The 26,316-nt window shown below is 41.2% G+C and overlaps 1 protein-coding gene across 1 annotated transcript; it reads right to left on the reverse strand.

Moving 5' to 3' along the window:
* Positions 1-4,584: 4,584 nt before the first annotated feature.
* Positions 4,585-15,079, reverse strand: LOC118429758. The gene is made up of 2 exons (XM_035840379.1): positions 14,849-15,079; positions 4,585-5,927 (listed from the first exon to the last, which is right to left on the reverse strand). Exon 2 carries the CDS (start codon positions 5,880-5,882, stop codon positions 5,277-5,279), a length of 606 nt encoding a protein of 201 aa, XP_035696272.1. The 5' UTR covers positions 5,883-5,927; positions 14,849-15,079; the 3' UTR covers positions 4,585-5,276.
* Positions 15,080-26,316: the final 11,237 nt, after the last annotated feature.

A 26,316-nucleotide genomic window follows, 5' to 3' on the forward strand; every position in this document is an offset into this window, starting at 1 on the left:
TAGAGCTGGCTCCATGAAACTTGTTTTTCGTTTACAAGGGCGGCCCCATAGCGGGCAATATAAATATTTTTTCCTGTGTGCTGAGCCAGTGGTGAGACGTGGATTCAAAGTTCGTAGAGCTGGCTCCATGAAACTTGTTTTTCGTTTACAAGGGCGGCCCCATTGCGGGCAATATAAATATTTTTTCCTGTGGTGACGAGAACCAATTGTATACATTCAAAGTTCATAGAGCTGGCTCCACGAAACTTGTTTTTCGTTTACAAGGGCGGCCGGCCCATAGCGGACTATATAAATATGTTTTTCCTGTGGTGACGAGAACCAATTGTATACATTCAAAGTTCGTAGAGCTGGCTCCATGAAACTTGTTTTTCGTTTACAAGGGCGGCCCAATAGCGGACTATATATTTTTTTCCTGTGGTGACGAGAACCAATTGTATACATTCAAAGTTCATAGAGCTGGCTCCATGAAACTTGTTTTTCGTTTACAAGGGCGGCCCCATAGCGGACTATATAAATATTTTTTCCTGTGGTGACGAGAACCAATTGTTTACATTCAAAGTTCGTAGAGCTGGCTCCATGAAACTTGTTTTTCGTTTACAAGGGCGGCCCAATAGCGGACTATATAATTTTTTTTTCCTGTGGTGACGAGAACCAATTGTATACATTCAAAGTTCATAGAGCTGGCTCCATGAAACTTGTTTTTCGTTTACAAGGGCGGCTCTATAGCCAACTAAGATTTTTCCTATGATGACGTGAACTAAATGTATGTATTCAAAGCGAAATATAAATTTCTTTTGAAGGTGACGTGAACCAATTGTATGTATTCAAATTGTGTGGAGCTGGCTTTATGGAGCTGGTAGGTTGGGAGCAGGGTTGTACTAATAGCTCCATGGAGCTGGCTCCATGGAGCTGGCTCCATGGAGCTATTAGTACAACCCCTTCTCGTTACAGCCGTGGACAGCGGAGTTTGCGTTACACAGACTAACTGACTCCTAGTGTGTCATACAGTAGGTGGCATTGTAGGTGTTTGATGGACCCTATATCGGTGAGATTGCTATGATTGTATTCCTAAAATCTAAAATTGTTTGTCGTCAGTTCAGACTTACCGTTGGATGTTAAATCTCGGTGACTGACTCCTAGTGTGTCATACAGTAGCTGGCATTGTAGGTGTTTGATGTACCCAGTATCGATGAAACACGCGTCTCAAAGTTACACCGCCCACCCAGGTGTAATCACGATCAATCTACTCTCCTCACTGGCCCCATTTGTCACCGTTGTCTGCTCTAATTGGGTTTCTCCACCGGTTATTTACCAATTTAACGTGCGGTTTGAGGCTTTCAACGGGACCGCATGTCGTTATGGCAGGTTAAGTAAAGAGAGTGCCAGCCCTTTCAAGCCATTAGTCCTTATTCCGAGGACTGATTTGCCCTGGATCATTGCAATTTCTCCCGCCGCGAAGTTTTGTGAGAAATTCATAATACCTAGCATTGTACTAATCACCTATTATTATCATAACGGCTTGGCAATTGCATGCTTTTATCTTTTGATATATAGTTAAGAAATCTAGGACATAAGAACGACAATAGATTCGTTTTTCCTATATGGGTTACGAGAGAGAGAGAGAGAAAGAGAGAGAGATCTATAGAGAGAGAAAGAGAGAGAATGAGAAATAGAAAGAGAGAGAATGAGAAATAGAAAGAGAGAGAGAAAATTATATATATATATATATATATATATATATATATATATATATATATATATAGAGAGAGAGAGAGAGAGAGAGAGAGAGAGAGAGAGAGAGAGAGAGAGAGAGAGAGAGTGTGTACCGGCAAAGTAATAATATTTCTTTTTCACATTTTATCACATTTGAGTTACTTTAGAGTAGAACGATGCCGAAAACTCGGCATTTTGGCACAATATGTGCGAGTGTTTATAGTTAAACTGAACCGCTGCATGCTGTAAACGAGCTATTCCGCCCCAAAGCTGAGGGCACAACCCGCCGTACGCGCAAATACGTGCTGTCTACGTGACAAAACGTAGGCAATCTTTTTTGGATCCGTAAATGGTAAGTATCGCCTCCATACGAACTCGTAGGGAATCAAAAGGAATTTGAAGCACGTAGACACGCCGTAGAACTAAACGTGCAGGCAAAACGTTGTGTGCCATCGGGCTGCGAATTCGCCCCTCCCCCCGTACGTGCCAGTACGGGCGACGCGCGTACCCTGTACAGCCTGAACGTATTCAGAAATACGTGGCGGACGTTACCTCCCAAGAAAAAACGTACAGACAAATTGCACGTACGGCGGGTTGTGCCCTTAGCTTTACTGTGCTCTGTGACAAATCGCTTCGTGATCCTGTTCTGCGCCGCATATCTTCAGGGGTTAAATGATAAACAATTGACGTCACCGAAGGGAAATCAGCAGAGAAAACGTATTATCTACAGTTGCGCCCGTTGCTAGAATGAGAGAGAGTGATCACGAGGTAATGAAGACCTGTGCCGTTCGCTAACAGACGCCGTTATTTCTGCTATCAGTCCGCTGCCCACTCCATGCTGGTTGAGAGGCCAAACATTTTCATAATGTCTTCGTAGGTTTCATGGCATGGGGGGCACGCCCCATGTAGCTATAATGCCCCCGTTCCACCGAACGGCGATCGCGATGCGCTCTCACGACGACCTAAGACGGACTTGTGTAACCTTCCATTTCATACTGGGTATATCAAACAAAATGTAAAAGTGTGACTGTAAAGACAACCAAACACACAAAGCGTTAAAATATTCGATTTTCTTCTATAACTTTGGCGTTACATGTTATACAACTCGTTGAGCGATCCTTTAAATTTCAGGTCGCAGAGAAAGCGCGGTGAGAGCACCGTCCTAGTGGAAATGGGCCGGGGTATAAAAGGCCAACCATTTTTATAATGTCTTTGTATGTTTCATGGCATGGGTCGTAGGTCTATGTAGTTATGAGTGATTATCACTGAAGTATCGCCCACCTTTTGTGTGTTTTCTTGCGTCTTTAATTGTGTGCCACATTTTGCAAATGCTTTAATGTTGTTATTTGTGACTCAACATCCGAGCTCTGCCTCCATCATAATGCACAATCTGCAACCGGTCAGCAATCAACACTTTGTCAGATTGCGTAATGAATTCCGTAAATAAAACATTCCATTACGATTTGTGTGTTTTTATGCCCTTTAAATGGTATTTGTACGTCATATTTCAATTACAGATTGAAGCATTTCAAAATCTTTTTTGTTAAAAAGGGGAGGCTAGTCCTGTCAATCCTCCTTCAGAAAATTTCCTTGGATCTCAGAAAGATGCTACAAAAATAATTGTAATTTTACATGGCAGGGATTTATTATGTCCGAGGAGGTTGCGAACTTTTTCAACGCTTGGTGAGCATCTATTTGGGATGACAAACACTGGACTTGCATGTCAGTCATGTGCGTGAAAACCTGATAATTTGTCAAAGCAACTCTGAGAACGAAAGGGCACGTCCTTTGTTAGCATCAATCATCATCATCATCGTATGGACCGATCCCAAAACCCCGCCCCCTGTTCGATCATGGTTCTATTTCGAACACCTCCGTCAAAAATAACCATTCTGACGGAGGTGTTCTAAATAGAATAGGGGGTTCTATTTGTTCGATATGGTGTTCGACAGGATCGGTCCATTGGCAGGTGATCGTCCCACGAGTAAATTGCTGGCTTTGACTCTAACATCTGACTCTGAGGCGCTAAAATGTGAATGCATCTGTTGAGACAAGCACTGCCATTGTTCCAGCATGTGGGCTTCAGTCTAGTCTATTTAACAACCATCATCAGCATCATTCACCATGAGCCTCCCTAGACTGTTTCCGTTTAGTCCCTTATCTACAAGACGAAAATCAGTAAGTGGCCATATTGCTTATCTCCAAGCAGATCCACGGTGGCGTAATATAGTATCAAACCCTCCGGTGCCCGTTTGACTCCCTTTGGCCGGCTATACTCCTTGTCCAGCTTTGATACTATCTTATGGCACCGTAGGATCTGCTTTGAGATTACATATATAGCGCCCACTGATAGATTTATGTGACTCGGTATTTCAAACTTGGAATATGATGCAGGATATCAAAGTCAAAAACACAAAATCTAAAAAAAAAAGAAAGAGATTTGTTCTTTGTCTATGAAATTCCTTCGCTGGAAAAAAATAGGACAAATATAGCCAGATGACATGCCAGTGGAGTTCCTGGTCGCAAACCATACTCCCCAACAAGTAACTCGGAACTTCTGGCATGTTATGTGTCTATATCTGTCGTATTTCTATTATTTTTCCAGTGACCTGTGGAGCCTAGTAGATGTCTTATTAAGAGTTGCACAAGGACCTAATATTGACTTGAGTATATACGCACGTATAAACTTGGCTTTGATTTATTTCTTACGGGTGTATCTTGGCATTATCCAGGTGTTTTCAAGAGTGTGCCTTCGTATTGCTCTATAACTATACGTTTCTTAACATGAAATGAAACTATATGTGTGGATAACTCAAGATCTGTCTAGATATCTACTTTATCCGCGACACAAACTCATTCAAACCAACAAAGATTTTCAACACCAAGGTGCAATATTTCTCTTGTGCCATGTTCTTCCGTACCTTTCTCCATTTACCTGACCATTGTAGGTGTTATATTCAGGTGTTTCTACGACAATGAAAGCTGTGCCTGTGAAGAAAAAGCCAGGTTTGTCCACACCTAATACATTGCCTCTAGGTTTTACAATGGTTACATGTGATTATTGATGTCTTTTTTTACAATTCGGACCAAGCATCCTTTTTGTATTTCATCTACAAAAGTCTATTTAATCAATTGATAATCTGTTCTCAATTTCGTAATACACACGTCAAAACTGACTAGGAATTTTGATACTTTTCTTCAATTCGTTCTCACTAATTTAGCAATATTGATCCATTGAACATACTCAACAAGTCCACTCTTGTAAATCATTATCAGTCAGTTCAGCAGTTCAATTCCAGACCCCATATGACGAATAGAAACGATCAAAACCTGAACCATTTGATTAGCTCTACACTGTTATATAATAGATAGATGCTAGTGTACGATGTTCTTTTATCAAACAAGTATTCGATATCATATTCTCTACATCAAAGAAATGAAGGTTGTTGATACACCAATTCTTTCATATACACAATACTACCAAACTGACTGGCTTGGAGAAAGAATACGGCTAGGATCAGTATTCTGGAGAAAACTTAAAGGGAGATTTTGGCGTGAATCCGTCATGCTTTAGGCCACACGGGTTTGCGCATGTTTGGGATGAAGGGCATCCAGCGAGCTTTTCCTCCGCCTGCCTTTTGGGGTGGCTTCTGAGCAGCGCCGCCTGCTGGTTTCTTCAGGGAGTACACCATGGCCCACGGAGAAGGTCCCCGCTTGTCCTCTGCAGCTCCCAGAAGTTCATTCGCTCCGGCGTCTACCAGGAAGTCGCCGTCGACGTTGTGAGGGGAGGCGAAGCCGCCGTCGGTGTTTTCCGCCGCCGAGCCCTCGTCCATCTGCCGCCCGTACCTGCTGGAAGGGAGGGCCCAGAAGTCGCCGGCGTCTCTCCACGGCCTCTCCGGGCCGTCCTCGTCTTCCTCCGACTCCCGGCCCAGCCTGCTGGAGTGAAGCGCCACGTCGGCGTGTCGGCTGGCCTCCTGTCTGGGGTCGCCGCCCACCTCGTCCGACTCGCGTCCGTAGCGGCTGTTGTGGAGGGTGATGTACTGGAGCCCGCTGGCGGGGCTGCGACTCACCCAGGCGTGCTGCCCGTCCGACGTCACCACCGCGCCGCCCACGTTCGACCCCTCGTGCGCCATGCTCACGAGGACCATCAGGGCTAGTTGGGGAATCATCTTCGCTCTTTTCTTCTCACGTAGTTGGTGCTGCTGCTAAAAGAACTGGAAGAGAAAGACAGATATGTTTTCCATTAGAAATCAACAATGATATTCGGCAAACTCATAAAACGAAAGCAGAGCTAGCAGGGGAAGTATCTTTGCTCTTCTCACCTAGTTGGTACCGCTGCTAAAAGAACTGGAAGAGAAAGACGGATAGTTAGGTTTTCCATTCAAAAATTAGCAATTTACAATTACATCTGGCAAACTCATAAGACGGAAGCAGGGCTAGCTGGTGAATCATCTCCGCTATTTTCTTCTCACGTAGTTGGTTCTGCTAAAAGAACTGGAAAAGAGAGACAGATACATGTGGTTAGGTTTTCCATTCAAACATTGACATCCGGCAAACTCATAAAACCGAAGCAGGGCTAGCTGGGGAATCGCTTCTCTGTTTTCACTTAGTTGGAGCTGCTACTAAAATCAAAGAACTGGATGAAAAGGGTAGATGGTTAAGGTTTCCATTTCAAAACCAACAATTTACAGAAAGATCCAGCAAAATGATTAACGGACGCACAAAGTAACGCATCCAAAAATACGAGCAAAAATAGGGCAAAGAATACAAAAACCGACAGTTCTGTTTCAGTACAAAGAAAAGACGTCAAGGGACCCAGAATCGACGTTGACTTTTGTCTTTTAAAGAGCCACCACAGCACCAATTATAATCACAATCCATTCAGACCTTCTTTGGTTATGCTTAGCACAAAGATCCCGAAACACAGACGAAAATACACACACAAGGAAACGTTTTCATGAATGTAATAACAGCAACATGCAGTAACAACATTGACAATAGATATGATTGTACAGCTTATTGTAAAAGAAACGTGCTCAGTTCACTTGGGGCAGAATGCTGAATGGAGACAACCTTTAGAACACAGACTGAACGTCTTCTAAAATAAGTTTCTAAGCAGAATTTTAATAATCTTCTCACCAGCCAAAATCTTAAACAAAAACGTGCATCATAAAACAGGACTTCTGCCAGTGGACCAGATAATAGAAGCACGCAGAAGAAGAGGGCTAGACCCCGTATGCAGCCTGCCACCGGTAAACGTGACGAGAGTGTCATTATGATGGGCGTCACCAGAAAAAAGAACAAAGAGCCGACCAAAGGAAAGCAGAGTAGAACGGTAGGAAGGGTGGCAATTAGAGGTAAGGAGCCAACCGAAGGCCATTCTTTGAGCCTCAAGCGTCACCAGGCACAGAAGAGTGAATGAGTGAGTAAGTGAGTGAGGAAGCGAGCGGCCGAGTGAGTGGGTGATTGAGTGAGTGAGTGAGGGAGGGAGCGAGTGAGAAAGTGAGTGAGTGAGCGAGTGAGTGAGTGAGCATGTAAGTGAGTGAGTGAGAAAGTGAGTGAGAAAGTGGGTGAGCGAGTGAGCGAGTGAGTGAGTGAGAGTGAGTGAGAAAGTGAGTGTGTGTGGGTGTGAGTGAGTGTGTGTGAGTGAGTGAGTGAGAAAGCAAGTGAGCGAGTGAGTGAGTGAGAAAGTGAGTGAGCGAGTGAGTGAATGGTTGAATGATTAAGTGAGAAAGTAAGCGTGAGTGAGTCAGTAAGTGTGATAGTGTGAGTAAGTGAGTTAGTGCGTGCGTTAGTGCGTGAGCGAGTGAGTGAGTGAGGATTGAGTGATTGTGTAAATTAGTGAGTGAGTGAGTAAGTGAGTTAGTGAGCGATTTAGTGAGTGAGCGAGTGAGTAAGTGATTGAGTGAGTGCTGTATTGCTGAACTAAAAAAAATGCCATGTACATAATGTGTCCTCATTCACCGTCTGCATCGCAGCGATAGAACACTACTAATCATCTGGTTGACCATTGACCTGCACAACCTGCCTTTGAAGCCGTCTATCATCATCTTGCCTCAAATCACCCCCGTATATCGATCAACAGGTCTATCGATTGAGTCTTCAAAGTACGCTGCATCCTGTCCTGTAGAGCGCCTCTCCATTAATTTGATTTGGACTATCGACCAAGCACAACGGTTCAAACTTGCAGTCGATGTCGGTGGGTGAATCTTACTCAACGGAAATCGACAATATCAAAGGTTATAAAGAATATTTCAAATCTCTTTTTAACTATAATCTTTTTTAAAATCTCCCTAGACAGAACCACCAAATGTAGACAAAGGTGACTTAATTTCTGTTAAAAACACGAACTTTTGTACTTAGAGTTGCTCAAAACTTCGAGGTTTAAAAACCCGTCTCCGAGGAGACAGCTAGTGTTGTAGCGAGGATTGATAGGTCAAGTATCGGCGGATGGTCTGCTACTCTTCCAAAAGAACCGTTAAGACGTCCTTACGCAACATGAAGATCGATACATGACACTTTAACAACCAACCGTTCTGCCAAGTGCAATCAGTCTCTCCGTATAAAGCACTTTCTGACCTTACGGTAACGTTTTGCATACTTATAAGTAGCCATTGGAAACAAATGGAATGGGTTGTTACACGGAATGACGTATTGAGGTCAAGTTGAAGAGTTGTAAGCGTCTATCATAGCCAAAACACATCAAAAAGATGTGAGAATCTGGTTGAAACGCAGTTGAGAGATGGCATTATACTTGCTAACAGCACATTTCAAGAATATAAAAGAACATAACGTAGGGTAACAGCTGGCTCAACAGTAACCCAAGCAATTGGATATAACTGTAGAGTTGTTGTAGAGTCCCTATCAAATTGGGTACCTTAAGGTGCACTCTTACTGCACTTGCGTCACTGCATGGTTCGAAAGGTATTTAACGAATTTCAAAAATAAAAGACGAAATTTCTTACTTTCTGTGTATTTCGTCGTCTTCTAACTCGTCTTCTACTTTAACGTATTACGCCATATCTAAATTATAAAAAAATCGGAAAGAATCACAAAACAGTGACGCAGTGATCGAACCCCGCAGTGACGCAAGCTTGACGCAAGTTCAGCGAGAGTGTACCTTTATCACCTGAATGTCTAACCTTTATCGATGTGTTATAAGGACTTGAGTTTTAGTTTTAGTTTTAGTTTACACTGTACTAGAGGGCTGGCCAGTATCAGCGTGCTATTTTGTACATCGTTAACTAAATCAGAAGCCTAAATGCAATTTGTAGTTTAAGCAGAATGGCAACTTAGCACAACATAGCAACTTAATAAAATTAAGCATAGCATCCAAAGATTCAAATTCAGAATTCTAAAAGGTCTGTGCTTTCTTTTAGCAAACACAGTGAGCATTTGCCTTTTTCTATCTCAGTCTTTTCAAAAGTGCTTTCTTCCTCGGTTTTACCCATTTTGCACACAATCCGTAAATGTGGCTTAGGGGGAAAAAGAAAATTGGGAATAAAATATAATACATCCAAAGATCTGTGCTCGTGTCAAAGAAAGGGAGGGAAACTTGATAAAAAAATTGATGAGCAGCAATTATTTTCCGCCCGTCCTATTTAGCTAGATGGCTCATTCATTTGCGAATTCCCTTGGGTGTCATCTTTGTGGTAAAAGAATAATGACCGATGTTGAGTAGTCCTATCGGTAATTACCGTGGTGAGGGATAAAGACTTCACAATTACCAGATGGATTGGAGATAAAAGTTGCTGTCACTGGTCGTAACATTCATCATTCTTTCAGTTTGCAGCGCTGTTTTTCTTTCTTTCTTTTCGTTATTGACTGAATCAGCCACGCTGTATGCAATGCTACATTTTAGGTTTGAGTCGAAAGTTTCAGCTGGGAATAAGCAGAATTCTAAGTTTGAAGGTCTGCGTTTCATTTTGGAAAAAAAAAGCAGTGGGATTTTGATCTCCTGATCATTTCTTTATATTCTATGGAGAGCTTTCACCCAGTTCCCATGTTGATGCATCATGTAGGCGCTGAACGTCGTGCATCGAAGCTTAACATTTCTGAAATTTCGCATTTCACCGAAGACTTCTACAACGTTCTATACTCTCTTCTTTACTATCCAATTGTATAACGTGTGTTTTATCAATCTAATATTCTTCAATGCCTGGATGGATAATCTTCAAAAATACAAAATTTCTATACCAAATCTTTTATTTTTATCTTATGGCACTATTAATTGTGAACTCTGAACATTTCATAGTAGTTATGGAAGGGGTTTAGAAGATACATTATTGGTCGTGGCCATACTTTATATCGCCAAAGTTTGCTATAGATGTATTCCCTGAAGACCTAAAATTCTTTTTCATGCATAGTTTAATATTAATGCACATTTAGTGTTATCATCTACAAAAAAACAACAACAGGTATACATTTTTTTTATCATTTGCAGTGGACGAGTCCAACTTTATATCATAGTACGTTGCCACCCGTATGGCCATTATTGTTTCAAGTACCGTTCACGGTGACATGTAGCATTGCTCTCTTGCCAACAAGTGGCCTTTCTATCAGAAACTACATCATGGCCAATATTGAACAGAACAGGGAAACAAGGATGTGCTATGTCCAGTTCGAGCACTTTTGCGATATAAATACACATTGAGTCATGATTTGGAACACTTTTAAACCATCAAGTGTTTCTAAGCTACGCACCAGAGATAAGCAAGATAGTTAAGGCACTGTTAGTTGTTGCAAATTTGAAATTTACTGTCGACCAACGGGTACAACGTATGTTAATAAGCGGCAGCAAATGTAAATGTTTACATTTTCATGTAACGAAATGAATGAATATAATATTACGAGAATAGACTGATATACTGCAATGATACTACCTAGAACCGTCTGCTCAGTGGTAATTCTAAAAACACACCATTTGAAATTCAAATTAGCATGATCATTTAAACTAGATGTTAAATGAAGAAACTCATGATAAACGATGTAAAACCAATAACCCTAGTTAAAAGAACGAAATGAAAGTGAACCTCAAATAGGAGTGAACGTTTCTCAAGGAATCACCTTCATATGGCTTCATATCTTTATGTAAGGTAAATTATAGCGTTGTTCATATTTACATTGCGGCAAATTCCCAAGGTGGTCATACCACAAACCCTATAAGCCATGATAGTTTGAACTAGTGCAAGCCTGGCTTATGTAGGCTTTTAAACAGATGGTGACATGTCATATGAATTATTTTTTATTGCAGTTCAAAGTTGTTTATCCAAATTAAAACTATAATTTTGAAGCGATATGAGATATTCATCTTTTTAATCATTAAGAACAGACGTGTCCAACTTGGCTTTTTTTCTCAATTTTTGCGAACTTTCGTCCTGAAATTGCGGTACACAATTAACTCAGCAATGCCTATTAGTAGCAACAGGCATTGGGAACGTCAACAGAAAATGAACACTAGAACTATGGCTTCGACATTACTTATTTAAGAAGTCAGATTGGGCAATGCCAAATCCGCAGTAGCGCACTTACAGAAGCGAAGCGGTGCGCCTAGAAATATATTCATTACAGTAGAAAAAATTATCAAAGAAGTTAAAATTCACGACAGAAAATATACCAAGCAATGAAATACGTAACCATAAGCTTTTAGTGTATTGAGAAAAGGATAAAACTATGAAAACAAGACCACTCCTTTGCCAGGGGCCTTGTAGAGGTGGTTGTCACTGGCAGTTATTAGTCTCATTGCCTTGTAGATTACAGTTATGGCGCTTAAGCTGCTTAACCATAAGACATAGCACACAACTACGTCTGTTTATTTAAATTATTCAAAGCAGAATCGATCCTTGCACTGTCTTATTGTCTTATATTACCAAATCTAAAAATTAGTAACGAAAAAGAGGAGAGACTTATATCGAAGCGAGTTGTAACCAGTAACAATCTGTGGACCATACCTGAAGTTGATCGCTGCTATGCTGCCGTTTCACTGTACGAATGTGTGACACAACGCAGGGTTTGCTAGATATATCTATACATGTGACGTTGTAATGTACGTGTAGTAATGTTATAACAGTAAGGTAGTCATTGGTCATTGGTACTTCGTATGAATGACGTTCAGGTCATGGCGTAACCATTACTAGTTGTTGATTGGTTGCAAATATGAAAGCAAAAGCTTCGAACCAGAACCGCCGTGTTTTTTGTTGTTGTTGTTCATTCGGTAAGGAAAAAAGCTACTGGTACGGTACATAACAGAGGTTAGATACAACTGCTCATGCATAAACATTTGCCATATTCTTATCATCATGCACGATAGTGCAGATTTGTAGTACTAGCGTAAGTAGATACACCCAAAGTAAGTGCTGTTGACATATATTGGGAAGAAAATCAATGTGTCTGTTCTCTGAAAGCTCACGTCTGAATAATGTACAATCGGTATCGGAATACACAAAAAAAATATTGACTTGAAAGTTCATCCGTGTTGGTATAAGTCATTATTGAACTGCAATATAAAAAACACAAAAATTGGACTCATCCAAATTTTCGACTGAACAGCACCAATGTTTTTCAAGGAATGAGCAATATATACTCAATACAAAATGGTAAAAAATAACAGAATAAACAGGTGGGCCTAGGGCATGGTTAAAATTTTCCCCATCGTTCAGGTTCCCCTTACGTTGAGAATGGATTATATCTGAAGGCTAAGAGAAAAGGCACATATGCGGCGTCGAATGGCAGAATGGCTAGGCTAGCGGGTACGAGATGGTGAGGTCTCGGGTTCGACTCCTGACATTCTTTAATGTACACAACTTTCCTCACTGCAATCAGGTGTAAAAATGAGTATAAAGGGTGATATGACTTAAAAGACGATGGAGAATGATGGGCTCCACCTTACACCACCGTGCTCTGGACACAGTGGATAACAAACCACAGACCCTTCAACCTCAAAAGGCTCTAGGACTGCAAAATTACCTATTTTTAATGATCAAATTAGTTTTAAAATAGAAGATAAGACACGATTGTCCTAGCTGTAAAATTGCAGATTTTGTAGATAAAAGCAGACCTAATTATATCTGCTAAAAGAAGAACCCCTTACTGGAACCGACATTCATGGCCCAAATGTCTCCAGCAACATCCATTTAACCTTTGTATTGATTCTTGAAAGACTTATCGTTACTCTTCTTCAGTGTGATTGTGAACAGACCTGACTGGCCAACTATCCGTTAACCTACTAACTTCTAAAGTTATATAATGAGATCTACTGGCCCATTTTCGTGTTTTTTTTTGTCCTTTTTGCTTTTGGAGAATAGCCAGTGAAGCCAATTTCCGTCTTTTGGAGTAGCACTTACACAGAGGAAGAGAATGAATAGAATGCATAGAGAAGCATTGCATGCGTTTTCAAATTTAAAGATAGAATTTCCATACCTCACATTGTCTCCCCTTTGTTCAGTTCCGTTCAGTCAAGTCTAGGTAATCCACCAAGGATGATGATAAGTAAAGCGTAACGAATTGTTTTGCAAGGAGAAAACGCTTTGCAGTCAAATTCTGTCTGTGAATTTGCGCGGGAGTCACAGTGAATGGTTTTACAAAATGGAATACTAGTACTCTTCTCCAGAGATTCTCCTGCTTTTTCAGGAAAATTAAAATATTAAATGATAAAGTAAAATCTGTATTTTCCATCTACCTAACTTTTTCCTACAATGACTAGCCCTATAAAGAAGCTGTCTTTCATTGGCTGTAATTATAGTACATTCCCATTTCGATAGTCATTGTGTTTGGCTATTTGTAGAAAAAGATGTTAGCTAATCACAAAAAAACAACACGATACGCCAATTTCTAGACGATTATACTTTTGGGAAAATACAGTCAATATGCATCTAGTCATTGACAAGTTCCTCATCAACACCTGATAGACAAGCATCAAGAATGTGTGATATATCAAATTGTTTTTAATTTTACCAAAATACATACGACAGTATTAAAGTGAATATTTCAAACAACTTCGTTTCTTTCGGAATCAAGCAATGGGTGCTAAAAGATAATTTTTCCTGGAGGTAAAAAATATCATATTTCCTTTTCATCATCATAGATGTATTTTTCATAAAAGTCATAAATATTTGCCTTGTTCACTTCTATATTATATTTATATCTAATTTATCATTATTAGAATATTAGATATATGTTTGGCCAAGAAATAGGAAAAAAAGCGTTGTTCATTACAGAAAAATTAATGCCGTGCGTCAGAACCCTGCTGACGAGAGCCAATGTACCTACTGCGGATCAACAGGTCTTCAGTCGGGTGTTTCTGACATCAGGGAAAATCCGCCCGAGAACGGAACAGGCCGTGAGCCAAAGTCAATGAGCCGGAGATAATAGAAACCAACGTAGATAACACGAAGATCAAAGCTGAAGGCGTTCGGTTTGACTTTCTGGAAATGCCTTCTTCACGCCTTGTGGTCATTGCGGAATATCCAAACGCCACGCTGCATCATGAAAAGCATGACACAAGCGTTGGGAGACCGGCATCGCCCAAGGTGCATCTACTGGACAAAGCTTGAAAGACCATTGCTTGAAAAGTAAACATAAAGTCGTTTATTTTCTTTGCAACGTACGAAAAAGTTGAAAGCAGGGCCAGTCCCGTGTGAAACGATAGATTAGCCGGAGGTGAAAAGGGTCATTCGACGATCAATGAAAGCAATATGAGAAAGTATTTCTATGGACGCCTTCCATATCGCCGGCATCAGTCTGTAACGATGGGATTGCCCGGGATAAGGCTAATACACGCCCCGAAACAGATCCTTAAAGCACTGGGGAATGCTGAGATAATACACCGGCTGAGATGCCCCCAATCATTCACTCAATGATTGATGGAATTTTATCCCACCTGTAATGACGACCTGTTTTACTTTTTCAAAATGATCGTTTTTAGACTACAAGTTAATATATATACAATACTGTCAAGATATCACAATCAGCAAAAACCGTCGGATTGTAAGTCTGAGATCTTCGCCTGGTCCCTTTTTTCCTGCTTTAAAAGAAAAGTATCTTTACCATCCCTTACCTTATCTGGGCCCTCAAGAACAAGAAACAAGCTACTTAAGATGGGAACGCACACACCAAACACAAGTCTTGATCGACGTACCTGGTCTTCTTCGCTCCTTTTCGGCGCGTAAGTCGCTCCTGCTGCGATTTTGACAACCTGTTGTCTGGTACGGAAGCCGAAGTTCTCAGTCCGCGGTCCTCCGGCTGCCGGCTTTATTCCTCCCGGCGATGATGAGATTTGTAAGTGGGCGAAAGCGTCACTCTCGCCTCTGTTCAGGCTCCGCCAATGCTATTAAACAGCCTGAGCGGTTGCCAGCCGTCCCAGCGGATTCTCGTATGGTGAAGACGTCATTAAGCTTTAATTGATTTGATGCACTGCCCAATGATATCCTGTGTTTTTGATGAGCTGTAATGAGGGGCGATGCGCTGGTAAAGCAAGCTTAAGTGCCTCTGCAGGGGTAATTAAGACTACTAAAGTTGTTATGGCAGTTCAACGGGGCTTTTATATACTGAAATGTTGACTAACTTTACCACTTCGTTAACAATGCACACCGCCGGTTTAAAGTAGCTACAGGGCTGACATGTAAGACGGCCAATAAGGTACAATAAAAGTATTAGAAATAATGAATAACTCCATACATTAACATTGATTACGCCACGCTTCTTGTTCTCCCTTTCTTCGAAAACAAAGCTTTCGTGACTTCATGAAAAAATCATTAGAGAGAGTATAGATTCCGACGTCATCGGGGATTTGTATCTTTGAATAAAAGACGAACCGTTTGGCCCGTAATTGACTTTTTACCACCCGTATCAATATTTCATACCGGACACAAGGAAACGTTTGAGTCATTTTGACCGTTTGCTGACCAAGCGAACGTTCCGAAATGCATCGGCATGTCAATGCAGCGCAGATCTTACATCAATATCAACTTCAATACACGTCACTGCGCGGTGACGCTACCGGAAGGGGATGGCTCCACGCAAAAACTACTTCCAGGCCTTTTCGGCCATTTTCTGTCCATGGAAGGGGGTAGTTTTCTCTGATGACTAATGGACAGCGATAATGGAAGTGAAGGAAAGAAATTAGGGCTTATGGAGGAAGGGTTGTTGGGAACTGATAAGTGACCAGAATGCTTTCTCTCTAAACCATGAAGTCCTGGCTAGCATTTGGGAACGTTTTCATTCAAACATAGGAACAGTGCTTTGTGGTCACACGTGTTTGTGCATTGTACTTTGCATCTTTGCACGTTGTCGACTCAAGAGGCTCGGCTCAACAGTGAGTGCCTCATGTGGCAGAGACGGTTGTCAGACACAAAAGACACTGTTCAACCACAGGAGACGCTGCAGGGCGGATATACAATATGGCCCGATTTACACACACACACACACACACACACACGTGCGTATACATGTATATTCAAGTGCGTAGGAGGTCCGTATGGAACTCTCAGCCTCTACCAGGCTCCACAGGTCGCGATCGCTGGAGCATGGTTTGCTACCAGGTAACTTCTCTGGCTATACCAAATAGCAATCACTCAATCTGGATATGGTTTTGACCGTTTAATATCCACTTGACTTGACTTTATTTTGATCCACATCTTGCTTAACAATGTTGTCAGCTATTCTTCCTGTGGCCTTCCATGTAAAAATACATCAATACACACATAACTGACATGACAGAAAGATTACAAAAATAAACACACTAAACTATGTAAAGTACTTAGCTTTTATTTGCCCATTCTCTATAGTTTATTGTTATGTTTTCAACTGTGCTGGAGGTGTGGGTCCTGTAAAGGACGTTTAAATCATCCTGTTGCCCACACCTTGCAGAACTTTTTCTGTAAAGTTTAATAAATAAATAAATAAATAAATAAACTTACATCAGATCAAGTGTGTGTGCTGTGGTTAACATTAAGAAGTCCTTGCCCTTTCGTGCCTGCAAGAGAACGGGCCATCCCTGTGTTCGATTTTATGATTAGCAGGGCGACGAAACCACAGATTTGCTGTAATTAGATATTCCGGTCAATTAAGCCCGCGACAACCAGCTAATAACAATATGCATGTTAAAACACGTGTAGGATTTAATTTTTCATGTCATTAGGCCATGTTTACAGCGACTTTGCATATTTGCCCAGTTTAGAATGGCTTCCAATCGTCTGCCGCCATGTCTTCTCTGTTGGGCCCCGCTGATCACTCTTGTGCGTATTTTTAAGTCCGTATGAGTTGCGTATTGATATTTTATGGTGGATTCACACGCGAGTATGTATACAGGTCTACATGAGGCCCGTATGGTTGTTACAAAGATAATTTGACAAATATAGACACATGACATGTTCTCTGTCTACATTTGTCCAATGTCTACTGTTTTTCATCAACCTGTGGAGTCTGATAGAGGCAAAGACCAAGCAGATACCAACTTCGCACGGAAGTAAAAATATACGGACGTGTAAACCCGCTTTTAGGGTTTGGTTAAGGTTTGAATTTTTATTATATATTTGTCTTGCAAAGGAAGATGCAAGACCCTCATGGCAAAGTGGGGTCTCAGCCCAGATGGACAGACTGCTTGTGACTGTGGACAGGAGCAGACTATGAAACACCTTCTTGTCTGCCCCCTCCTGTCCGAACCATGTACCAAAGAAGACCTGGAAGCTCTGACCCCCAGAGGAAGGGAGTGTGTGGAGTATTGGAGCAGGAAAGTGTAGTGATGACACGACGAAGAAGAAGAAGCGGAGAATTTTTTCACTTTAACCCACCTTTGTATACCCTAACTGAAAAAAGCTACTTCTTCGTCCGTAAACTTTCCGCAACTCGCGGATTTGAATATACGAAGGGGCATGACCGGGCTTAACTAGCAGGTCACAAATGTAGTGTCAGTGTAGTCTTCGGGCATTATTCACCTTAACTTTTTATTGTCCATCGTGTATGTTTTATGTATGTTGAATCGTGTTTTTATGCAAGTTCATTATCATATATTTATGTTCTTGAATAGAGGACTCCTCTTAAACAATTTGCTTCCATGCTCGATTCTCAATATATATAGATAAATACTAATAACGTAACATAAAAAAATGCACAAATAAACATAAATGTGTCATTATCTACGTTTACTTTTTAATGTCCACCGTGTAGGTTTTATGTATTGAAATGTGTTTTTATTCAAGTTCACATATATTATTATCTTAACAATTTGCTTCCATGCTCGATGCTCAATATATATATAGATAAATGCTAATAACGTAACATTAAAAAATGCATAGATAAACACAAATGTGTCGGCAGCAGATGCCTTTGTGTGATTTATCCCTAGTCCCACTGCGCACATTCATTCCGCCGTGAAACCATCCACAAAATTACCCTCACCGCGCGGGGACCCGGCCTGTTAGTCATCGTGAAGGATCGCTCGGGCCATTGATTTTTCCTTATTCTTACCACGAGTCAAAAACGTCCATGTGCGGCTAAACTGTCCGACAATCGATCTTCTGACATCAGGAAGTAGTGGAAATTACTGGCCTTAAGAAGAAAAAAAAGGGACTTGCAAAGTTTCCTCTGTGTAGGGCGAGCAGGGTGGTCCTAATTTCATGCCAGTTGCGTAGCTTGTCAGCAGATTACATGGAGAAGAGAGGCAGTGGTCTATTATTAACAACTCGGCAAAAGACATGTAGGGGGACCACCGGTCGGTCGCAAAATGGCCCGCGTATCCATTAATAAAGACATTTACGTAATAAGGCCAGGGCGTAGGGGTTTGTGTCTTGAATAGTACTCTTTGAATTTGACTTACATAATGCGGCACGTACACAATTGTCACTCGCCCTTAGTTTCAGTGATCGAAATGCCAATACTCTTAACCGTATCTGATGCTAGACTCACATTCCAAACCGGGCCCCGGCCGGGTAGTTTGCGGTAACAAAATGTATGATTTGAAATACAACAAAATACACACAAAAATTGTAAAACGTTGTAGCCGAGGGCATTACTTGTGTATATTCATTGGTATAGGTTCTTTTCTTTTCCGTTCCCGCAAACAGACCGGTTAGGAATCACATTAGAGGCACCTAAAGCCACTAATAACAAGAGTTCGGAGACCTCATATCTCCATGAAATAGTCTGATCTATTCTTAGTTACGTACACCTGTAAATAACCTACGCTGGTTACTACGTTGATTGTCAATTAATTTACCACATCGATTAATTATGGCACTGTTACATTAATTATGCAAATTAAGGTACTATTTGCATAATTGGTATCTGATGACGTTCCACCTGCCACAAACTACATTTACTGTAAATGCCTCAAATTCGCGGTGGTTTTATGTTCGCGGTTTTCGCGCTGCAACTTTACCGCGAACTTAAAACCATCGTGAAAATTTTCAATGGCAGTAAGAGACTACAGTGCATGGTGAAACGGCGAACTTAAAACCACCGCGCAAAGTCCTTTTCCCGCTACCGCGAAATTAAATCCCCGCGAACTAAAATGTACATACAATTTACAGTATGTATTTGAGTTCTATAAAGGAAACACTGCAAAAACAGATTTTCCTCATTAAATATGCAAATTAATTGTCAGTTGACGTCATTTGTACTTCATGATGTGCATCTCTGTCTAAACTACCTACATACCAAATACCATGTAAATCTCATGTCTCTTCTTCAGTTATCATCATTTTTTGAGATTTTCCAAGATTTTGACAAAAAATTGCCCCTACAGTTCTAAAGCAACCTACTAGGGGGACCAAAAAAAAATAACCACATATCCCTTATGTCACAACCCATCTGCCATCCAAAAATCAAGACCATACCACATCCAGTTCAAAAGATTAAAAAAATGAATTTATGCTGCAGTACCAAGGTCACATACCAGTAGGCCCAAAATTGACCTTGACCTTTGTTTTCCCACAAACTAAATAGCCACCGATCAGATTTTAGCACAAACTGGGTCAGGTTTCCAAATTATACAGTGTATAAGCCAACAAGGTCTTCATATTGTCTTCTGGCTTTACAGTCTTTCATAGTCTGAATTAAGTGGAGCGTTGATTATCTATCCCGTGATCATTACCTTGCAAACTAACCAGACTGTACTAATTACGAGGGGCGTTCAATAACTAATGTCCCTAACTCACTTTCAGCTGTCTGATTTAAATGAAATTTTGTATGTGTAATGATTCATATCTTTATAGATTATGTTGCAAAAAAAACTCTGAACTAATCGTGGTTTTTGATTTACTGGTGTTTGAACTGAGTCAGGTGTGAAATGGACCAGGTGTGAAAAAGAGCCAGTTGAGTGTCGCGCAGTGATCCGGTTTTTGTATTTGAAAGGACGCACACCAAAGTAGACTTTTGCTGAAATGGAAGAAACTTATGGTGATGATGCCCCATCATATGACCTTGTAAAACGCTGGCATCCTGAATTCAAACATGGCCGGAAGTCTGTGGAAACAGCTCCCAGACCTGGTCGTCCCTCTTCTGCCGTTGATGAGGCATCTGTTGGAGGACCAACCTGGGGTGTTCTACAAAAACGGTGTCCAGAGCTGCATCAAACGATGGGAGAAATGCATAACTCTGGGTGGTTCCTATGAAGAGAAAGACTAATAACTGTGCCAAGTTTCATTAATCTCCTGCTATGGGAAATGGGTCAGGGGCATTACTTATTGAACGCCCCTCGTATCATAACTCGTTTTCAGCCGCTAATGGACGTCTATTGAAATGAGAAGATAGCAAAAAAGTGAAAAAATTTAGTACACGCACGTCTCTGCAACAGGATGGATCGATAATCTATTCAAACAAGCAAAATGGTAGGCGAACAGTTAAGCAATTAACGAACTTGAAGACTTGGTTTTACATAGTCAGTGTGACATTAGTGAACTTATATTTTCGGTAGCTCAAATAATAGATAGGGTATAAATCCCACTCTTCAAAACATACTTTCGCCAGTGTTACTAACAAAGTTGATGTTATCTGAGATGTCTGACCGTTTCCAAAATCATATCCAGTTGCTTGAGTTAGTTTTCCATAGTCAGTGTGCACTTATGTTTTCGGTAGTTCGAATTCAAATAAAAGATAGGGTATAAATCCCACTCTTCAAAACATACTTTCGTCAGTGTTACTAACAGAGTTGATGCTTTCTCTGAAATGTCTGATCGTTTCCAAAATCATATCCAGTTGCTTAAAAACGTCTATTTGGCGTGACTGGATGCACTCTCTTATACTGTATGTGATTTTGTTACTGAAGAACTTCCAGTAGTTCCTGTTAGACCCACGAAAGATAGTGGATGCTATCTGAAACATCTGACCGTTACCAAACGGTTCCCACGCACTAGAGTGTTTCATACGCAGCTTGCACTTGTCTTCAGACTCATACTTCGTCACTGATGAAAGATAATGGCTGAATGGATGAATGTAAAGCAATTTGAACTCATTCTTTAACCTAACCAACATATTTCACACCGCATTCGTCCCTGAGCAAGACATCTAGAGCCGCGTAGGTCCCATTTAAGAACTTTTATTCAGCCTGTCACCCTAGATAAATCTTTAGCGCATTCTTCTATTTACTTGATTTATGTTTTATTACCTACTTGCTTTGTGGTTCTGCGTTTTAATCAACGCCCACTAGTATTTCAACACCCACTTTTATTTTAGCACCCACTTGTATTACACAGAAAATCCTCTCCTCCGTCGACGTGTCGTCACAAAGCACTGTCACCAGACGTTTCGCTTCTGCAGGTATTACACGGTAATAATTTCCATACACGACTTCATCTCTCACACTTTGATCAGCCGACCTATCGGGGAACCGCGGCGGACGCCGCATGCCGACAGAAACAGAATGATTCATCATGCTCGCCCGGCCCCTCCCTTCGCCTGCTGATAAGATTAAAGCCCATTAGGTGAGAGGAAATTGGGTGGGACATGCCTGGCGGTTTGGCTTTGTGGAACTTCCCGTTCTTAAACTGCTGACCTTAATGGATTCGCTGACCAAGGGAACCCAAATCCCCATCGACCTTTTCGATAAAACACTGACGGTTGTTGAATAAAGATGTCTGCTCTTATGAAACCCACGACTTTGGCTAAAACCTCCTTTCTACTTGACGGCAATCACTGAGCGACCCTGCGAAGATCAAAATGTTGATTTGTAACAACCTTGATTTTTCAATTAGAAAGGAAAGCAGGACTTAAAAGTCCAGAACACACACAGAAGGTGCAAAAATACGTTCTTTGTCTATGAAATTCGTTCAGTGAATAATCAAGTCTTTGGTCTTTCAGAGATCACAGCACGGTCGGAGGATCTGGGTAGTGGAAAAGGGCAGTTACTTCAGGATTCTGAAGAGCGCGTCAATACCACTCGACTTAAATGCACTTCTGCACTTACTCTGTCATCAAGTTCAACCCAATGATCCTTTGCCCTTGCCAAAAATAAAGGTGTTCCTAAATACTATGTTTTGAAGTATAAATCACTTACTAATAAATGCATTAAAAGTTAAACAGCCAGAATGACTCCAGTGCTGCGCTCCCCGCAAAGGTGGCGATCTTTATTGCCAAAACTGAAATAAATTTTATTTGCAAGTACATGATAGAACCATAGGAGACATGTATGTGAAAATATACAGTGTAACAGTAGATTACTCCATTACTAGTGTTGATTATCAAGACAATTTGACTGGGATTTCTTTTTCGGGAAAAGGAGGAGGACAAAAATTCCAATTTCCCCATATAATGTGTTGGTTCTGTACTCATAAGTGAAAACTTTCACAACTACAACCAACATTTTTGCATACCTTTAGTGTAAGCTGCTAATTTGTGTCATGAACACAAACCATTGCATTGATTTGATATTGAAAGGTTGAAATAAATCTCCCATGCCGTTAGGTTGATATATGTGTGGTAGAGTTCATCAATCTCAATTAGACCATGACCTGTTCTGGATTGTGGGGGTGGTATAACAATGCATTTATCTTTTCATCAGTGCTTCAAGTAGGTACTGATAGTGAGGATGAAATATTTTGAGTTCCATTTGTAAGAATTTGGTTATTGGTTATTGGGTGGGCCGACTACAATATCTTGGCAGCCAGGGGCTGAATCGCGAGGAGCTTACAATAGGCGGGGCTAAATCACAAGGGTCTGGAGCGAGCTGCCATTCGGCGCCACTCAGGTGACCTCAATAAGATAGTATTTGCCCCAGGTGCGGCCATGGGACTGTAGTTTTTAACCCTCAAACACCAGAGTGGGGTCCATTTGGACCCCAGGCGTACATTTTGAAGTGCCATTTAAACATTTTTGACCTGAAGAAAAAATCCTTCCGTGACTTTGTCAGTCAACATGTCTTATACCTTCTCCCAAGTTTTCGCAAAGATTGGTACAATAATGTGGAAATTATAAAGAAAGTTTGTGTTCAGTCCCCCTGGGGTCCAAATGGACCCCAGCAAAAATGTGCAGTTTTTAAAACAAACTTTGGAGACTAACTCCCTAACCACTTACAGTATGACTACCAAACTTTCAGACAATACTAAGAATGTAAACCTAAATCATCAAAAAAATTTCTGTGTCATCAACATGTAATGTGACGACATTATGACGTCATTTGCCTAATCAGGGCGGCCATTTTGGATTATGACCAATGACGTCATGAAATTAGCATGAATTATAAATTTTAAGTCATTAAAACTACATTGAATTTCATAGAATTTAATTGTTGTCAGAAAACAGGTGTAGTTTACCAAGAAAACCTTGTTTAAATTGAAATTGTCAAATTTTGGCAAAAATATGCCTGTTATAATATGGTTGCCATGGCAACCCCCAAAAATTATAAACTTACTTTATTAACCAAAAACTTTTGCAAACAATATTTTGTGTTAAATTACCAAGTTTCGTAGCTTTAGCTCTAGCCGTTCATGAGTTATGCGACAAAAATGTTGCTGAGGGCCTCAAAATTCCCCTATCTGGTCGGAATAGGTTTAGTGCAAAACGTGGTCCTTCTGAACTTTTGCATAAATTATGATAATGAGTTGGAATTAGCAACACCTTAACATCTCAAAATCTTCCTCTTACATTGACGAAGCAATGTATATACAATGATCGCCGATAAGAAATGGTACTGAGATTTTATGAACAAAACATTTTGGGGTCCGTTTGGACCCCACTCGGTCATTTTAGTCGCAAAAAAAGGTCGGGTGCTTGAGGGTTAAACCACTCACACCGCACCATCGCACGTGTGGTGGGTTCTCAATTAACGTGCCTGGGGTATGGCTCTCCCCAGACACGGGACCTCCATTTAACGTCCTATCCGAGGGACGGCCCTTGCCGAAGCTAAGTACTTATTTTCACCTGAGTAGAGTGAGAAAAGTCGTGTAAAGTGCCTTTCCCAAGGACACAAGATTAGTGACACGGCAACCGGATTCGAACTCGAAACCTCTCGGTCCCCAGGCAAACACACTGCCGCTGCGCCACACGCCACACTGTAGTAATCAGCAAAGAATGTATCTACTGTGTAATGGGAGACCTGTTAAAGATTGTTTGTAATCAAATGTATTTAATTGTATCGAAGATTTTACCCTAGTATGTGCTAGAGATTTTGCTACTAACGCAAAATACGAACGTGTGGGCGAAAGTTTGGTATGCCCTGGTGTAGATGCTACAGTTTGACCAGGCTATCATTTGAAGCTATATCAAAGAATCAAACTACGCATGCAGCACTGGGAGAAAGCTTCCGTCCAGGTATCATAACGGAATTTCTAAATAGAAAGGCTGTTTTCTCATACGAAGTTCTTGGATAAAGTGCCAGGTTTGCATAAATACAAAATAAAGAATATAAAAGGCATGGTAGAAACAGGCATGTAACAGTGACGATTGTAATTCGGAAAAATGCAAAATCTGGTCATTACTTTTAAAATCTAACAAACCAGCAAAAATCGTCTTTATTTTCTTCGTCAAAATACGTCACCTGATATCTTAAAATTGAAATTCATATGCCTCCTTGTATGCTATAAAGAGCAGAATATCACTACACTGGTTCACAGTAAAGTTAGTCCTTCCGCGGTCACATAGGTCGTGCGATCATCGTACTATCGCTAACGTGGGGCATTTTGGGGGACAAAATGTACGTCTTCTGCATAGTTCAACTGCCTTGGTACACAAAATGCTGTTTTGGATCCATGTTGATGGTTGGTTCTGTCACAGCCTGCTTGAAAATCCTATGGCACCAAAATCGCACGACAATCGCACGACCTATTTGTGACCGCGCCCTTGGTTGAGCTAGTCTCTTCCTTATACCCCCTTCACATTATATACGATCTTCGGACGTTCTTCGCGATCGCAGGAAGGTCGGCTGATTTTAAGATCTTAAGATGGTCTTGCGTATTTTTCGCCTCAAAACTGTCCCCCTCACATATACGCGAGGCTCGTGAGATCGACGGTGAATAAATCTATGATAATAAACCTCCCATGATCTCTTGCATGCGGACAAGGTAACACAAAACGTTCCTCAAAAAAGGCAAGAGATCAATAAATGTTGCTTATTTTGTTGTCGGAATCTTTTTAACCAATGAATGGAATGCGCGGGCATAATAGAAATGACGCAAGAAAAGAAAGTGTGTCACAAAGCCAGCCTACATACTGCCACAGGGGCCACAATGTTAGAATTACCCTCACATTCCCAGAAATTCAATATTTGCAAACAAACGGAAGTCGGGCGAACGTCGCCCGAACGTTGCCCAACTGACGGGCGTTCGCCATCCGATTTGCGCTCGATGATTAATAACTATGTCTTTGCTCGCCTATCGGTCTTCAATCGTTGGATTGACGCAAGACTATTGACCGATACCCTTGCAAGGTACACACGATTTGTACGCACAATCTGCGACTCGGTAACGAGCTGTGCGATTTTGGAGATTTCCTTCGACTAGTCGCATATGTTAAGAACATGTTTCGCTGCACCGCGACCGTCGTAAGACTCCTGAAAACTGCCGGCGATCCGTAAAAATCGCAAGATGATCGTGAGAACACCGGACGTCTTACTCACGAAAATGTCATTCAGAGTTCGTAAACTAGTCTTCCGATCGAATCGCGCCTATTGTGAAGGGGGTATTAGGGACAAGGGATGACAGTTCAATACTAATTATGTATTCAGGAGCCCTGAGTGGCCTTCAGGTTCTGTGACGTAGACGTATTTTGAAAGTATAAAGCTACCTCATGCAGCTGAACAGCATTTATCGTTCCACACGTGTTCATTACCTCCATGGCAAAGACGTTCTTGAGGATGGACAAATTGGCCTTGGAAAAACATGTGTGTCCGGGAGAACCTCATTAGAACGTAGCTTCATGGTTCCTTTAGAAAACTATGACTAAAGGAGAAGAGGACGAGTTGAAAGTGAATGGTTGTCGGGCGTGGTGTAACTGGTAGAGCGTTTGGCTCGGAATCTAGAGGTCCTGAGTTCGATCCCCGCCGTGACCCCGGCGTTGTGCCCTTGGGAAAGGCGCTTTACACGACTTTCCTCACTTCAACCAGGTGTAAAAATGGGTACCTGGCTTCGGTCGGGGAAGTGAAAGACTATCTTTACCTTTCGTCTGTACCGTGTATGT

Source organism: Branchiostoma floridae, chromosome 13 (assembly GCF_000003815.2).
Source record: "Branchiostoma floridae strain S238N-H82 chromosome 13, Bfl_VNyyK, whole genome shotgun sequence".
In the NCBI taxonomy this organism is placed as follows: domain Eukaryota; kingdom Metazoa; phylum Chordata; class Leptocardii; order Amphioxiformes; family Branchiostomatidae; genus Branchiostoma; species Branchiostoma floridae.

Excerpts from the sequence above, each read along its gene's own strand:
- LOC118429758 (XM_035840379.1), bottom strand. The coding sequence starts at position 5,882 with ATGATTCCCCAACTAGCCCTGATGGTCCTCGTGAGCATGGCGCACGAG.